Source organism: Exserohilum turcica (assembly GCF_000359705.1).
Source record: "Exserohilum turcica Et28A unplaced genomic scaffold SETTUscaffold_14, whole genome shotgun sequence".
NCBI lineage: Eukaryota > Fungi > Ascomycota > Dothideomycetes > Pleosporales > Pleosporaceae > Exserohilum > Exserohilum turcicum.
Genome location: NW_007359959.1, coordinates 643,116 through 657,819, shown reverse-complemented (window position 1 = coordinate 657,819; position 14,704 = coordinate 643,116). Strand labels below are relative to the sequence as shown.

Genomic DNA, 14,704 nt, shown 5'->3' with positions numbered 1-14,704 from the left:
TTTGTTCCTTTGTTGTTTCTTTTTTGGCAAAGTCCCCTTGATGGATTGGCTCGGGGGATAAATTAAAGTATTGCCGATCTGAATATAGTGGCGGCAAAGAGGGTTGGGCGGATCCATTGGAGCAAAGGCAAAGGCAGAGGAATGGGTGTGGAGAAGGCCTTGGTTTCAAGCGCCGCTGCGGTTACGGGGCAAGAAAAGGGCCTAGGTGGTGATGTCCGGACTAGTGGGCGGTGACGATGCGGCGCAGATAGATTGCATTGGGCGAAGGATGCGGGTGGTGCGACCAGGGACCCCAAGGCCAGTGTGGCGGGATCTGGCTGGTTGCAGGCATTGAGGCGCGGTGGGGGGGTGGGATGTGAGCCATGTGCGATGCAAAGCGATGGCATATGCCAGTCAGTGCCAGTCTTGTCCCGCTCGTTTATGCCAGGGCGGGCGGTGTTGGTGAAGAGCGTGTGGGCAGCGGGCGTGGTTGTTTATGCACACGGGTGTTTGCCATTCGGCGTGGCTAGGGGGTGATTGGCCGTGAGTGGACGAGGAGCGTTTCTCATGCGTACTATTGCCGCGTCGAAACCAATCTACGGGTAGCACGAGTCGCGCACGCAACGTCAGAGAAGCGGCGGGCGTATAGGCTGGGCCTTGGGGGCGACGTGTGCAGGCACATGGCGAGGCGTACATGTAGCAGCAGCAGCGCCGCAGCCGAGGGCGTCGGGCCAGGCCGTTGCACCGCCAGACGACAGGCGGCCGAGCAGCACGAGCCGAGGGGGTTTGGCTGGTGGCAAGCGTTCGCCTGAGTCCTGTGCTATGCTTGACGCAGATTGAAACAGCTGGGCCGTGGGTGTTTGGTTTTGCGAGGGCCGAGTATCATGGGGGGCGGGCAGGCGGTGTCAGGCCGAACGAGGTGCACAGCGGCCAAAAGGCAGGGCAGGGCAGGGCAATGCAATGCATGCACTGGCGCGCTGTGTGTAATGGCGTGGCGCATGAATCGTACGGTAGGGAGGCGAGATGAGCAGGCGGCCAGAAGGTGAGCAGTCTCGGGGCCTGTCTGCATTGGGCGGGCCTGTCGTCCCCACCGCGTTTCAGCTCTACCTGGACCACGACCACGACCTCCACCACCACGCAGCCTCGACAACGGCATCGCTTGGCCCTGCGCTCCAAACATGTCAACGCGGCACCCTCTTCTTGCTGCGGGGAGGCGCCGCCCCAGATAGACGACGCGGTGGTGCTCTCTTCAGCCTCTGCCTCTTCAGCCTCTCTCTCTCTCTCTCTCTCTCTCGCCGACTACGCGCCCGTGTCTCGACGCCTCGCCCGCCAGGCCCAATCTCCCCACGCGCTCCAATCTCCGGCCCGCTTTGCAGCCTGGCCGGCGGCGGGCCATGAATGCGGAATGGCGTCGTGCAAACTGTCACCCACTGCCAAGCCCGGGCGCGGTTTCAGAAGAGCACGCCTCTACGCTGAGCTTGGTCGCCGTGGCCTGAACGCTGCGACGCGACAAGACTACATCAAGTCATGGCCTCCGCCGCCGTGGCGTCCATCCACTCTCTTCTACACATCGGACTGGGTCCTGCCTTCCTTCCTTCCTGCGTTGCTTGCTTGCTTCCTTCCTTCCTTCCTTCTTTCCTTCCTTCCTTCCCTCCTTCCCTTGATTAAGAGTGCGCCTTCCGTCGCTCTCCTTCACCATTCGCTTCGCTTCGCTTCTCCCTTTGCCACCACTCTCTTTCCCCTACTCTCCTTCACACCCGTGCTGGCACGCCTTGGCCGATACGCCAACCTCCTCAGACTTGCTGCCTGACACACACACGCCTGGCTGTCTTGATGTATGTCCATCCTCCACTCCACACTGCGCCCTTGTGGCTTGTCCCCCGCATCCCATTGCTCTTGCTTTGCTCGCCTGCCCCGCTGTGCCACTCGTCACACACACAGTACCTTTATTGCCCTGCCTCGTCCCCTCTCCACCGCTTCACGGCTCGTTTGTCCACAGCAGAGCTGTCACTGACCTGTCCCCTAGTGCGCCTTCCACATTCATTTCGAGTGATTACCACTGCATCTTGCACATCTTTGCTTCTTCAAGTCCCCCTCACTCTCTTCTCCGGACCGGATCCTTTCTGTAATCACCATGAAGTCCTTCTTCGCCATTGCAGCTGGCCTTTTGGCGGCTTGCTCCCCTGTTTTCGCCACTCCCCAAGGCACCCAAGGCGTCATTGGCCAGTACAAACTCCCTGGCAACCACTCGAGAGAGACCAAGGAGTACATTGTTACTTGGTGGCGCAACGACACTGACGCTCGCCCAATTGAAAGATATCTGGATGCCCTGGAGCTCAACAACGACGGCGACGTGATCCAAGCCCAGTCGAGCGAAGGCGTCCAGCCCAAATGGGTCATTCTCAAGATGTGTGACGACCATGCTGCTCTTTTCCAGACCATGGCTGAGATCAACGTTGTCGAGGAAAAGGCCGAGGTCAAGTCCTTTGTCACTCAGCGCGATGGCTCGCCATGGGGTCTGCAGCGAATCTCCAGCGCTGCCGGCGCCTCTGGATCTCCCCAAGGCCAGGACTTTACCTACACTTTTGACGACCCAAAGCTCGGTGCCAATGTTGACATCTACGTTGTTGACACGGGTGTCCGAACCACGCATGCTGTCTTCACTGGACGTGCCATCCAGGGCTTCACAGCCACTGGTTCATTCACGGATGGAGACGGTCACGGCACCCACGTTGCCGGTACTGCTGCTGGCGCCAAATTCGGTGTCGCCTCAGGCGCCAACGTTATCGAAGTCAAGGTCCTGGGCGACGACGGATCGGGTGCCTCTTCCGACACCATCAAGGGCATGGACTGGGTCATTGCCAGGCACAACAAGCGCAAGACTGAGCCTGGCTTCATTGGCTCCATCATGAGCATGTCTTGGGGTCTTCAGGGCACTGCAAACTCCGTCGACGAGGTCATCGCCGGCGCTTCAGACGCTGGTATCCACGTTTCGGTTGCTGCTGGAAACGACGGCCAGGACGCCTGCGGTAGCACTCCTGCGCATCTCGGTGGATCAAACTCCAACGTCGTCACCGTCGGCTCCGTCAACATCAACAACAAAGTCTCGTCCTTCTCAAACATTGGCAAGTGCGTTGATATCTACGCCCCTGGCGAGCAGATTCTCAGCGCCTGGGCTACTGGCGACAACGTCATCAACTTCCTTTCTGGAACCTCCATGGCTTGCCCTCACACCACTGGTGTCATGGCTTACCTAATGGCTGAAGATCCTGCCGGCCTTGGCCAGAACCCTGCTGCGCTCAAGGCCAAGCTCCTCCAGACTGCCCGCCAGGGTGCCATTTCCGGAAACATGGGTGGAAGTCCAAACCGCCTTCTCAGCAACGGCGTCAATGGCAGCGTCGCCGCGCGTCTTGTCAAGAACTATGTTGTCCCAGACAACAGTGGCCCCAACGGTAGCCCAGCTGCCCGTGCCGGCGCTGTCGTCATGTCCAAGGGCGTGACACTTGACAAGCGCTTCCAGCTTCACTCTCGGGACGTACAGCTTCGTTTCTAAAAAAAAATCCCGGCAATGGAGCTTCACACAATTGTTGGACATTGTTCCGAAAAAAAAAGTTGCCACTGCATCTCTGCCCTGTCTCTTGGCTATCCAAGGAGACTGCCACCTTAATACTTCAATCTACCCTGCATCAGCGTGGAAATGGCCCTTCTGTTTCTCATTTGAATCTGTCACCCAGTGGAACATGTGTCTGGACTTAATTTCGTTGTCAATACTTTTCTTTTTTTCCGCACCTCCTCCTCCACCTCCTAAACTCGTTTGCATTGACCGCCGAGGGCGGGGCACAGGATTTGGAACCGCCATGTACGTATGGCATGACTATTTTCAGCTTGGTCATCAATGCGTCCTTTGAATCGGTCGCGCATATACCTCAGACGTATATACGAGAAATTTGAAAAAAAAATATACATGCATATCAATATCTTGTCTTCTATATTGTTCATGACTATTGTGTAACGCGTTTAGCCCGTTGATAACTATCAAACATTCGGGTAAATGGTTCGGTGGTGTGTTGTTGTTGTTGTTTGTGAAGATCCACCTTCATCTGTGACTTTTTTTTTCAACCCCCCTCCCCCCCCCTTCTCTCTCTCTCTCTCTCTCTCTCTCTCCCTCAAGTTTTGCTCATGCTTACTAATTCAAAACTACTTACTTACTTCACACACACGAGAGCGGGGACACGAGACACATGCCAACCTGCCAACCTGCCAAGCCAAGCAATCAATCAACCAAACCAGCCAAGCCAACCCCATTGTTTTATGTCAGACAGGCAACAGACAGTCAGACAGATGGACAGGCAGGCAGGTAGACAGGCAGGCAGGTAGACAGGCAGGCAGGCAGACAGGCAGGCAGGTAGACAGTAAAAAAAAAATCACAAATGACACAATTCTTTCAAATCTTAACACATCATGTACATGCACACATGGCCATTCAAAGGGGAAATAGAAATAGATATGAAAATGGAATTGTGTGATTGATATAGATCAGTTTATTGTTGATGTTGATGTTGTTTTTGATGTTATTTGTTTGTTGTTGTGGCCAAGACATGCTTCACATACTTACATACATAGCACTACTTGGCAGTGAAAAGAAGGGAGAAAGAGAGAGAGAGAGAGAGAGGTATATTTCTTAGGAAGAAGAAGAAGAAGAAGAAGAAGAACAGGCTTACATACATACATACATACATACATACATACATACATACATACTTGAATGTAAAAAACAGCTCCCACTCGATAATCCCCAGCACGCCTTTCGCCCAATAATGTCGGGTAAGAATAAGCTGGAAAAATTGCAAATTCGAAACAAGCAAGACTCTGTCTCTCTCTACTCCTATAGTACTTCATCACAACCTTATATAACACGCACACACACACACACACACACATATATATATATACATATATATACACACATATATACACATATATATACACACATATATACACATATATATACACACATATATATACATACAATTCAGTCCAGTACGAAGCAGCTTGAAAACCTTTAGTTATTGATTGTTTTTCTTCTTTTCTTCAACGACAAAGCACTCAAAAAAACATGCTAAAACATGTGCTGCCCAATCCCAACCCATTGGCCACTCTACATAAAATACAAAACATTGTCCTCGTGTAATCGCCCACCCCCATTCTTACTCTAGTAGGTACGCTTGAATGGTGGCACAGCCTTGCACTCGGCCTCGTCCAGCGTAACGCCAGTCACGGCCCTGTAGCCGAGCTTGGTCTCACCATGTGGCTTCTTCTGCCACGATAGTGTGTGCTTCATCCATTGCTCGTCGTCACGCTCGGGGAAGTCCTCACGCGCGTGTGCACCTCTCGACTCCTTGCGGTTGGCGGCAGATTCAGCCGTCTGAACAGCGCAAGTAAGCAGGTTCCTTAGCTCAAGCGTCTCGACAAGGTCAGAGTTCCAGATCATGCTGCGGTCCTTGATACCAACGTTGACAAAGTCGGCGTCAACCTCGTGAATCTTCCTAACACCTTCGTCAAGCGACTCTTGAGTTCGGAAAACGGCCACATCAGTTTGCATGACCTTTTGCATCTGTAGGCGGACCTCGGCGGTCGACTTTGAGCCCTCAGATGTACGGATCTTGTCCAGAACGTCGATGGACTCGGCGCCGGCGTCAGCAGATATGGGGTCTGCCTTCTGGCCAGGGCTGAAGTTGTCACGGATGGTGTGGGAGACAGCACGACCAAAGACGACCAGGTCGAGGAGGGAGTTGGCACCAAGACGGTTGGCTCCATGGACAGATACGCAGGCGGCTTCACCGCAAGCGAACAGACCGGGAACAACTTGGTCGTTGCCTTGTGCGTCCTGGGTAAGGACCTCACCAGTGTACTTGGTGGGGATACCACCCATGTTGTAGTGGACGGTAGGAAGGACAGGGATGGGTTGCTTGGTAACATCGACACCGGCGAAAATGGCAGCAGTCTCAGAGATACCAGGGAGGCGCTCGTGGAGAACCTCAGGAGGCAGGTGGCTGAGTTGGAGGTAGATGTGGTCCTTCTCAGGTCCAACACCACGGCCCTCGCGGATTTCCAGAGTCATTGATCGAGAAACAACGTCGCGAGAAGCAAGATCCTTGGCGGTTGGTGCATAGCGCTCCATGAATCGTTCACCCTCAGAGTTCAGGAGGTAGCCACCCTCTCCACGAGATCCCTCAGTAATCAAGCAACCAGCTCCATAGATACCAGTGGGGTGGAACTGGACGAATTCCATGTCCTGGTTGGGCAGGCCTGCACGAGCAACCATGGCCATACCGTCACCAGTGCAAGTGTGAGCCGAAGTGCAGCTGAAGTAGGCACGTCCGTAACCACCAGTGGCCAAGACCGTGTTCTTTGCAATGAAACGGTGGAGGGTTCCGTCCTCCTGGTTGTATGCAACGACACCCTTGCAGACGCCATCTTCCATGATCAAATCGGTAGCGAAAAACTCAATGAAGTACTTGGTGTTGTGGCGCAGAGATTGTCCGTAGAGCGTGTGCAGGAGAGCGTGACCAGTTCTGTCGGCAGCAGCACAGCATCGGTAGGCCTGTCCACCCTTTCCGTACTTCTGCGATTGTCCACCAAAGGCACGCTGGTAACTAGACTCGGTCAGCATACCATGGGAACCCGGAATGCGGGGCACACGCACATCTTGCCGTCGTCGGTTCTTGAGAATGGGCAACCGTAGTTCTCAAGCTCAATGACAGACTGGGGTGCCTCTCTTGTCATGTAGTGGATAGCATCCTGGTCACCAAGCCAATCTGAGCCCTTGACAGTGTCATACATATGCCACCTCCAGTCGTCCTCGTGCATGCTACACGTGTCCGTCAGCCTTCTCATGTCCGCCTATTGCTTGGTGTTTCTACGTACTTTCCAAGAGCTGCATTGATACCACCCTGCGCAGCTACCGTGTGCGATCGAGTAGGGAAAAGCTTGGATATACAGGCCGTGTTGAAGCCAGCTTCAGCGAGACCAAATGCAGCTCGCAGACCAGCGCCACCAGCACCAACGACAATGGCATCGTATTCGTGGTCAATGATGGGATACTTGCTGGAAATGAAGCCTGACGCTTCCTTTGCCCTCAGGTTCTCGGTAGCGATTATGCGTTGCGCGGGTCGGGTTGACGAGAAAGCTCGTGTGGTCGGGCGGAAACTCCTCGCGAGCTATTGCGGTGAACATTAGCCATTGGACCATTGAGCTGTGTTTGAAATATGCAGAGCGTCTAGCAGTGTCGCGCAGGGTTACCGTTGTGGTAGCCTATGCGACCGTATGCCAGAGCCATGTGGGATGTGTGGCACACGCCTCAGTGCGGCGAATGCCGTTCGTTGGCGGGCAGATTGTGGTTGAGGCTCGTCATAGACCTACCTGGCTTGCAAGCTGCGTGCGACGCATCCTGAGACAACTCATGTTGGCGGTAGCCGAAAAGCGAAGAGCAGACGAAGGGGCGAGAGATCCTGGTGGGTTCGAGGTTGGAGGTCGATGATGGCAGTTGCGACCGGCGCTCTACTTACAAACTAAAATCGCCGATCGCTGATTGGATCGGTAAGCCTCGGTTGGATTGGAGGGCAAGTACCTGCCATCCCGGCTTTTCTTCTTGATGCCGCGACCAACACATGCCTCTCTCTGTCTGCCATCCTGTGCATTACACGACACTGTGCTGAGCTGTTGCGCCATGCTGCGCTACATCTGCTACAGAGCCAAAGCAACACAAACCCGTCCTATTGCATAGATTGACCTAATCACCCATTTCTTTGCCTGCATCCACGAACCCACCACCCGCCGCTTACCCACTACTTGAGACGGCCTGAGACAAAGTTGAGGCCAGCTGCTAATAACCAGAGCACATGACCACTGCTATTTCCACAGCTGACTCACGCACCATCCTCTGGCCCGACAGTTGTTGCCGCTGCCTCTTAAGATTTGGGCCCCAATTCGTTGGCGTCATAGACGTTTCCGAATCATCATTTGGCCGCCTCTCCAAACGATTCATTATGCAAAGCTTCTCCGTGCCTTGAAGTTTGAATGGCCGTTATTGCTACCGACACGCGAAACCATCTTCATACTTGACAGGCTCAAGCAAGCTTTCGTCGTTTCTTAATTTATCAAAGAACGTACGGCCTCGGAACGCGGTGGCATGCAAGTGTGCATCTAGGCCTTATCCCGGTCCATTCTTGGTTCGGGGAGCAACATCACCCCATCAGTGCGCATTGTACTACTTACTACGCAGCATCGGCTTCGCCAGCACGACACCCACTGAGCACGCTAATGCAGTGTTTCAAGAATCAACCCAGTAGGCAGGCACACGAACATCACAAGACTCTAGCAAATGGCACGTCGATTGAATTGGGGAATCGTTGAATTTTTGTTCAATCGCTCATGACTGGCATCCATGTTATAGACCTATCCCGTGCGCCAAAGCCCATGAGAAGAAATGCATGCACTCCGCACAACCACCATAACCTCAAGACTCCTAAGACGAAGCCTGGAGGTCCTTCTTGAGGACACCCTCGTACTGCCTCTTCTCCGCCGGTGTCTGGTAAGCACCATGACCGAACTTGGAAGAGGTGTCGATCCACTTGAGCTCGACCTTCTCCAGCGCCCTCCTGCTGGTGTGGGTGAACATGGACTTGCGCAGAGTCATGACGCGCTTCTTGACACCAGGGCAGGCACCCTTGAGGAGGATGAAGTCGTTCTTGACCTCACCGTAGCGGACGAAACCACCCATACTGATACATGTTAGCTTTGCTGCATATTCCTATCTCAAGGTCTTGTGACTTACGGAGTAATGCGCTTCTTGGACACGTCGAAGTCGGTTGAGGCGTTGCCCTCGTCATCGCCCTTACCAATGCGGTAGATCTTGTGGTTGACAGAGGTACGGTGGTGGTATCCGTCCTGACCAGCACGAGCCACAGTCCATTGGACGTGGGCAGGGTGCCAGGCACCGATACAGGCGACCTTACGAAGACCCTTGTGTGTCTTACGCGGGAGCTTCTTGGTGCCCCATCGGGAGGTGACACCGTTGAATCCCTTACCCTTGGTGACGGCGATAACGTCAATCATCTCGTTGTCCTCGAAGATGGAGGTGATTTCAATGGGCTTCTCGAAGAGACCGTGGCCGAACTCGACCTTGTCAGCGACGCTGCCGCCGTTGACCTGGATCTCCATGAGGTGGGCCTTCTTCTGCTGGAGCGGGGTCTTGGAGATCTGGGTGTGGGCGAGGACGCGGACGACGGAGCAGTACTTCTTCATGCGCTCGAGCTCGCGGGTGATGGATTGACCGTTGTTCTCAGAGTGCTTCTTGGCGTACTTGGTGAAAGCCTTCTTCTTGCTCTTGTACCAGTTGCGGTAGAAGCGACGCTTGACCTCGTCGCTCAGGTGCTCGGCCCAGACAGTGGTGAGCGAGCGGAGACCACGGGGAGTCTCAATGTAACCGACGAGACCGACAGCAATCATCTGCGGCCATGTTAGTCCAGCGTCCCAATTGCGTGCGAGCGGGTGTTGCGTACGGGAGGAGTCTCGATGACTGTGCAGGCCTCGACAATCTCCTTCTTGTGCAGCTTCGCGCCGGGACGGTCGAGGTCGCGGACAATCGTCGTCATACCCGCCTTGTAGCCCATGGCGGCCGTCAGGTGAACGGGCTTCTTGGGGTCATCCTTGGGGAAGCTGGTTGTCGCAGTAAGCGGGCTGTTGCAACTTTCGGGCGCCGGCGACAGCATTTACCTCTTGACCTTGCCTCGGTGGCGGGCCGCACGCTTGCGCGGCAAGAATGCCAGAGACCCGTGGCGGGGGGCTTCGAACTTCCTGTGGGACATGGCGAGTTCGATGTGCTGTGGTTAGTTGTTGTCGAAGTTGTCGAAGAAGTTCGACCTAAGAAGCGATCCGATGAATATTGTTGTGGGCGGAGCGAGCGGACGGCGCTAGCCGCAAGCGGCATGGGCTGCTTTCAGTGTCCCGGGCCTTGGCGGTATGGTGGTTTGGGACAGCCCCCCACTAAGCAGTGAATCGAGGTATCAAGGAACACGCCTCTGTCGCTGTACCTGCGCTGTTGTCCCCCTGCGTTGTCGCCCGCCGTCGTCATTTCGCTGCCGAGTCGAGTCTCCCGGCCGCCCACACACACGCCTTCCATCCGCTAGACCCCGCCATTGCCCACACACCCAACAGACACCGCTCCCGCTACATCATCTCTCCCCCATCACCCTCCTCCATCGACGGCGGCGGCGCTATCTCCCCCCTGGTCACTATACGAGCTCGAGAGTTGACGCTCCTGCCCGGCGGACTCTCCTCTGCACCCAACACCGCAAAGCGCCAGCTACACCCGATTGCACGCCGCTCGTGCTCTGCGATCCCTGTCAAGAATCATGGTAGAGGCAGAAGGCAACCCCACGACGTGGAAATTCACCCAGTACGTGCAGCATCTCGTGTCCGCTGTGTAGGCGGGGTGCCTCAGCTCGCCTCTGAGCACGCTTGCGAGTTCGGCCAAAGCGCCGTTGGAACGCCACTGACTGCAAACAGATGCTTCGGCGACAAAGGCGATGTCGAGGACATAACCGAAGGCACGTAGCCCTTCCTTATCATCCTCCCTTGTGTACATGCTCGTAATGCCCTTCTGCAATTGCTGACAGCGAGCGCAGCCGACATCATCTCCACCGTCGAGTTTGACCAGACGGGCAACTACCTGGCAACTGGCGACAAGGGTGGCCGTGTGGTCTTGTTTGAGAGGAACGAGACGGTACGCTTTTCAGATACGACGTCCCCCGCCATTACACCCCCTAACAGGCAGCAGAAAAAAACCTGCGAGTACAAATTCCACACCGAGTTCCAATCGCACGAGCCCGAGTTCGACTACCTCAAATCTCTCGAGATTGAAGAAAAGATCAACAAGATCAAATGGTGCCGCCGGCAAAACGCTTCACACTACCTACTTTCCACAAACGACAAGACAATTAAGTTATGGAAGGTATTTGAGAAGTCGCTCAAGGTTGTGGCAGAGAACAACCTGTCACACGAGTTGACGCCCGGAGGTGGGGTTGCTGGCGGAGGCGGTCCTGTCAGGAACCCAAACGCACAGTTCCGCAGTGCTACCGATCTGAAGCTCCCGCGGCTCACACATCACGATACCGTAGTCGCCGCAGTACCCCGGAAGACGTATGCCAACGCACACGCATACCACATCAATAGCATATCGGTCAACAGCGATGGAGAGACGTTCATCAGTAGCGATGATCTGCGGATCAACCTATGGAACCTCAACATCCAGGACCAGAGCTTCAACATTGTCGACATCAAACCAGCCAACATGGAGGAGCTTACAGAGGTCATCACAGCTGCCGAGTTTCACCCCATCAGCTGCAACTGGTTCATGTATGCAAGCTCCAAGGGAACGATCAAGCTAGCCGACATGCGTGAGAGTGCTCTGTGTGACCAGCACGCCAAGCGTAAGTCGCCCACCATGTCACAATAATTGCTTATTCTAACTAGTGGATCGCAGAATTCGAGCAAGAAGAAGACCCTTCATCCAGGTCCTTCTTCTCGGAAATTATCTCATCCATCTCTGATGTGCGGTTTTCGCATGATGGACGATACATCCTATCTCGCGACTACCTGACTGTCAAGATTTGGGATGTGAACATGGAGAAGACTCCAGTCAAGACGATTCCCATTCATGAGCATCTGCGACCCAGGCTATGCGACACATACGAAAACGACAGTATCTTCGACAAGTTTGAAGTTGTCTTCTCTGGAGATGCCAAGAATGTCATGACCGGCAGCTACAACAACAACTTCATGATATATCCGTCGGACAATGATAAAGACACCGAGGTCGTGTTGCAGGCTGACAAGTCTGCATTCAAAGCTAAGAAGGTGGGAATCCCGACGCCGATGAACTCTTCGACAAGCCCGACAGGCAGCAACGCCGGCAAGAAGGGCGGTTCAAGAGCAGGAAGCCCTGCTGCTGGCGCTGTTGGACAAGGGCAGCGCATGAGGAAAGAGACAGATGCGGACCAGATCGACTTCAACAAGAAGATCCTACATATGAGCTGGCATCCATTCGAGGACAGTATTGCTATAGCAGCAACAAACAATGTAAGCTGCGCGGGCGCGCGTCTCCCAAATCCTAGTGCAGGCTAACAAACGGCAGCTTTTTGTCTTCTCCGCATTGTAACGGCATCCTTCGTTCACGAGCATCGCCAAAGAATTTCGACGAGCGGGACTGTACACTTGTTGAGTTCTTGGTTATCCTTACCCTCTCATCTTCCTTTCAGTTGGCAGCAATCTGCCTGGTGGCGCTAGGATGATAGAACAGGAGCATTTATGGCGAAAGGGCATGGGGACGCACATGATGGATGACGCAATGCGGTAAACGAACATGCAGCCGCTGAGTAGTGTAGATTGCAATACCACGTTAATGACTCTGAGTGGTGCAGAGGAATGACACGAGAAGTCTTAATGAATGAAGTCTGCCGCTGTTTGATGGTGCTGGTCCCTGTGGGAACCTGCTGGGGCGGTTAGATGTGCAATTGATAGCTCCCGCCATGCCACTTGAATTTTACGACGAGTCAGTTGAGCACGTCAAGGCGAAAGCAGATATCATACATAGACCAGCCTAGTCTCGGCAGACGCATTTTCTGGGCCGCGTGTTCTCGAAGATTGCTTAGTTGGGTAAGACGGGGGCAATCCTCGTTAGCGTCCGTGAGGCTCATCTCATCCCGGAATTACACGTTGCGCCTAACAACACCACGCGAATCTGACCGACTACAGCAGACTGCAAATCATGACAAGGCTGTAGACACAACGCTACAAATCCTTCTTCTCTGTGAGTGCGCTCTTCGCAATGCACCCACGGCCTTTGCAAGAAGCATGGACACGTGGGCACCTGCCAGCCACTCGAGCCACATTGTCTAATTATTGCCAATCTTCCCAGTATCTTGGTTTAATCAACCCTACGTCTTGTTCTTCAGGCTTGGTATTTAGAAAATAACCCACTGATCGGTACCTGGCCATCATGGCGGCCATTGCGACGATCGTCAGCAGCTTCTCGCTCATCTTCGGGGGGTGCTGCGCCAATGTAAGGCCGACGCCCTCGCATTGCCTACAAGAGATTAGCCACTGACATTTCCAAGGTGTATTGCCTCGAGGCAATCGTAAAGTAAAAAAAAAACTCCGACTGTTTCGGCCAAAGCAGATACTAATGTCATGACAGACAAGAGCCTGACAGCGGGCTGCTCATTACGCTCTTTCAATTTGTCTTTACTTGCCTATCTACGTTGCACTACCAGTTCGATCCGAATGGCCGCTACTACATGAGAAGCTCGCCAGTGCCTTTCCGGAAGTGGTGCGTCAGCGCAGCTTTGTTCTTCACGGTCAACATGATGAACAACTGGGCATTCGCGTTCAACATATCCGTGCCGGTGCACATCATTCTCAGGAGCTTTGGCAGTGTAACCACCATGGCTGCTGGTTGGCTTCGTGGCAAGAAATATAGCCCTTTGCAGATCTTCTCGGTCGCCATCTTGACGTTGGGCGTCATGGTTTCTGCTTGGGCAGATGCTCAGTCAAAGGTACGATGGTGTGTTTGGTTGCCTTGCTTTTGCAGATGCTGATAATTTTCAGGGCAAGAAATTGGACACGTCAACCTCTGGCATGTCCAATTCTTCGCTCGAGGCTGGGCTCCTGGTCCTACTCATCGCACAGCTGCTTTCAGCGTTCATGGGAGCCTACGTCGAGGACATCTACCGAGACCACGGAAACGACTGGAAGGCGAACCTCTTCTATTCGCATCTGCTGTCTATCCCGTTCTTTGCTGGATTTGCACCGGTTTTGAAGCAGCAATTCAATCGTCTGCAGGCATCGCAGTCGTTCCAAATACCGCCTAAAGTTGCTGCCACGCTCCCGCCAGTGCTCAACCAAGCCCTGGCCTCGACATCGCAGCACGTCGTATATCTCACGGCCAACGCACTGACTCAATTACTGTGCATCACAGGGGTCAGCATGCTCAGTGCAAACACCTCGGCTGTCACCGTCACGATTGTGCTGAACATTAGGAAGCTGGTGAGCTTCTTGCTGAGCATCTGGATATTCGGAAACCACATGGGCGGATTGATGAAGGTTGGCGCTGCGATGGTATTTGGAGCCGGAGCATTGTATGGATGGGAGACTTCGTACCGCATCCCGCAGCAGAGAAAGTCCAAGGCAGAGAAGCAGAAAAAGGGCCAGTGATGCGAGGAGGATATGGTTTCGCGTGACTGCATGTGTAGCGAGAGGGAGAATAGCATGCATGCATGTAACGTGTTTTATCAGTAAGCGGCCCACATCAGTAAGTGGCCCACCCCACCAAACCTGACGCGATACTCTCCACAACCACCACTATGCCGCGACAACAACGCTCTGTACAGACTTCTCGTGAAGGTAGAGTTCTTCTAGCATCTCGCGCGCTTCAAGAAAAACGTGTTGTAAGCCAGCGCCAAGCTGCTATGCTATACGACGCTCCACGAACAACGCTCCGACGACGCCTCCGCGGTACCAAGCCACGATCAGAGACAGCCTCCGTCAATCGCAAGCTATCAGCTGTCGAAGAGCAGTCTCTTGTTCAATGGATCATAGAGCTAGATCGACGAGGCTTTCCGCCCCATATTATCGACGTGCGACGGATGGCAGACGCTCTACTCGC

The 14,704-nt window shown here is 54.1% G+C and overlaps 5 protein-coding genes across 5 annotated transcripts in view; 3 read left to right on the top strand and 2 right to left on the bottom strand.

Annotated features, from left to right (window-relative positions):
• The first annotated feature begins 1,900 nt into the window (after window positions 1–1,900).
• Window positions 1,901–3,937, top strand: SETTUDRAFT_168109 (uncharacterized protein). Its single transcript, XM_008025336.1, has one exon. The coding sequence runs from the start codon at window positions 2,114–2,116 to the stop codon at window positions 3,530–3,532; it is 1,419 nt and encodes a 472-aa protein (XP_008023527.1). The 5' UTR covers window positions 1,901–2,113; the 3' UTR covers window positions 3,533–3,937.
• A 1,089-nt stretch (window positions 3,938–5,026) lies between these two features.
• SETTUDRAFT_128655 (uncharacterized protein) lies at window positions 5,027–7,489 on the bottom strand. Its single transcript, XM_008025335.1, has 4 exons — window positions 7,402–7,489; window positions 6,907–7,199; window positions 6,686–6,850; window positions 5,027–6,635 (listed from the first exon to the last, which is right to left on the bottom strand). Exons 1-4 carry the CDS (start codon window positions 7,441–7,443, stop codon window positions 5,192–5,194), a joined length of 1,944 nt encoding a protein of 647 aa, XP_008023526.1. The 5' UTR covers window positions 7,444–7,489; the 3' UTR covers window positions 5,027–5,191.
• An 891-nt stretch (window positions 7,490–8,380) lies between these two features.
• Window positions 8,381–9,882, bottom strand: SETTUDRAFT_168107 (uncharacterized protein). Its single transcript, XM_008025334.1, has 4 exons — window positions 9,757–9,882; window positions 9,543–9,699; window positions 8,816–9,489; window positions 8,381–8,762 (listed from the first exon to the last, which is right to left on the bottom strand). Exons 1-4 carry the CDS (start codon window positions 9,846–9,848, stop codon window positions 8,507–8,509), a joined length of 1,179 nt encoding a protein of 392 aa, XP_008023525.1. The 5' UTR covers window positions 9,849–9,882; the 3' UTR covers window positions 8,381–8,506.
• Window positions 9,883–10,175: 293 nt separating this feature from the next.
• Window positions 10,176–12,459, top strand: SETTUDRAFT_168105 (uncharacterized protein). Its single transcript, XM_008025333.1, has 6 exons — window positions 10,176–10,438; window positions 10,549–10,589; window positions 10,668–10,765; window positions 10,820–11,471; window positions 11,525–12,120; window positions 12,176–12,459. The coding sequence occupies exons 1-6, from the start codon at window positions 10,395–10,397 to the stop codon at window positions 12,197–12,199; spliced, it is 1,455 nt and encodes a 484-aa protein (XP_008023524.1). The 5' UTR covers window positions 10,176–10,394; the 3' UTR covers window positions 12,200–12,459.
• Window positions 12,460–13,039: 580 nt separating this feature from the next.
• Window positions 13,040–14,704, top strand: part of SETTUDRAFT_106701 (glycosyltransferase family 39 protein) — a gene marked incomplete at both ends in the record, with an annotated part of 6,370 nt that continues 4,705 nt past the window's right edge. The window contains 4 exons of the mRNA XM_008025332.1: window positions 13,040–13,102; window positions 13,158–13,183; window positions 13,238–13,595; window positions 13,648–14,249. Of these exons, the coding sequence (XP_008023523.1) occupies window positions 13,040–13,102; window positions 13,158–13,183; window positions 13,238–13,595; window positions 13,648–14,249 (1,049 nt within the window). The remainder of the gene's footprint in view (window positions 13,103–13,157; window positions 13,184–13,237; window positions 13,596–13,647; window positions 14,250–14,704) is intronic.

Excerpts from the sequence above, each read along its gene's own strand:
- SETTUDRAFT_168109 (XM_008025336.1), top strand. The coding sequence starts at position 2,114 with ATGAAGTCCTTCTTCGCCATTGCAGCTGGCCTTTTGGCGGCTTGCTCC.
- SETTUDRAFT_128655 (XM_008025335.1), bottom strand. The coding sequence starts at position 7,443 with ATGAGTTGTCTCAGGATGCGTCGCACGCAGCTTGCAAGCCAG. Across the intron at positions 7,200-7,401 it reads GCACGCAGCTTGCAAGCCAG|CTCGCGAGGAGTTTCCGCCC; the intron begins GTAGGTCTATGA and ends TCACCGCAATAG. Across the intron at positions 6,851-6,906 it reads ATCAATGCAGCTCTTGGAAA|CATGCACGAGGACGACTGGA; the intron begins GTACGTAGAAAC and ends GGACACGTGTAG.
- SETTUDRAFT_168107 (XM_008025334.1), bottom strand. The coding sequence starts at position 9,848 with ATGTCCCACAGGAAGTTCGAAGCCCCCCGCCACGGGTCTCTGGCATTC. Across the intron at positions 9,490-9,542 it reads CAGTCATCGAGACTCCTCCC|ATGATTGCTGTCGGTCTCGT; the intron begins GTACGCAACACC and ends ACATGGCCGCAG. Across the intron at positions 8,763-8,815 it reads TCCAAGAAGCGCATTACTCC|TATGGGTGGTTTCGTCCGCT; the intron begins GTAAGTCACAAG and ends AACATGTATCAG.
- SETTUDRAFT_168105 (XM_008025333.1), top strand. The coding sequence starts at position 10,395 with ATGGTAGAGGCAGAAGGCAACCCCACGACGTGGAAATTCACCCA. Across the intron at positions 11,472-11,524 it reads GTGTGACCAGCACGCCAAGC|AATTCGAGCAAGAAGAAGAC; the intron begins GTAAGTCGCCCA and ends AGTGGATCGCAG. Across the intron at positions 12,121-12,175 it reads CTATAGCAGCAACAAACAAT|CTTTTTGTCTTCTCCGCATT; the intron begins GTAAGCTGCGCG and ends AACAAACGGCAG.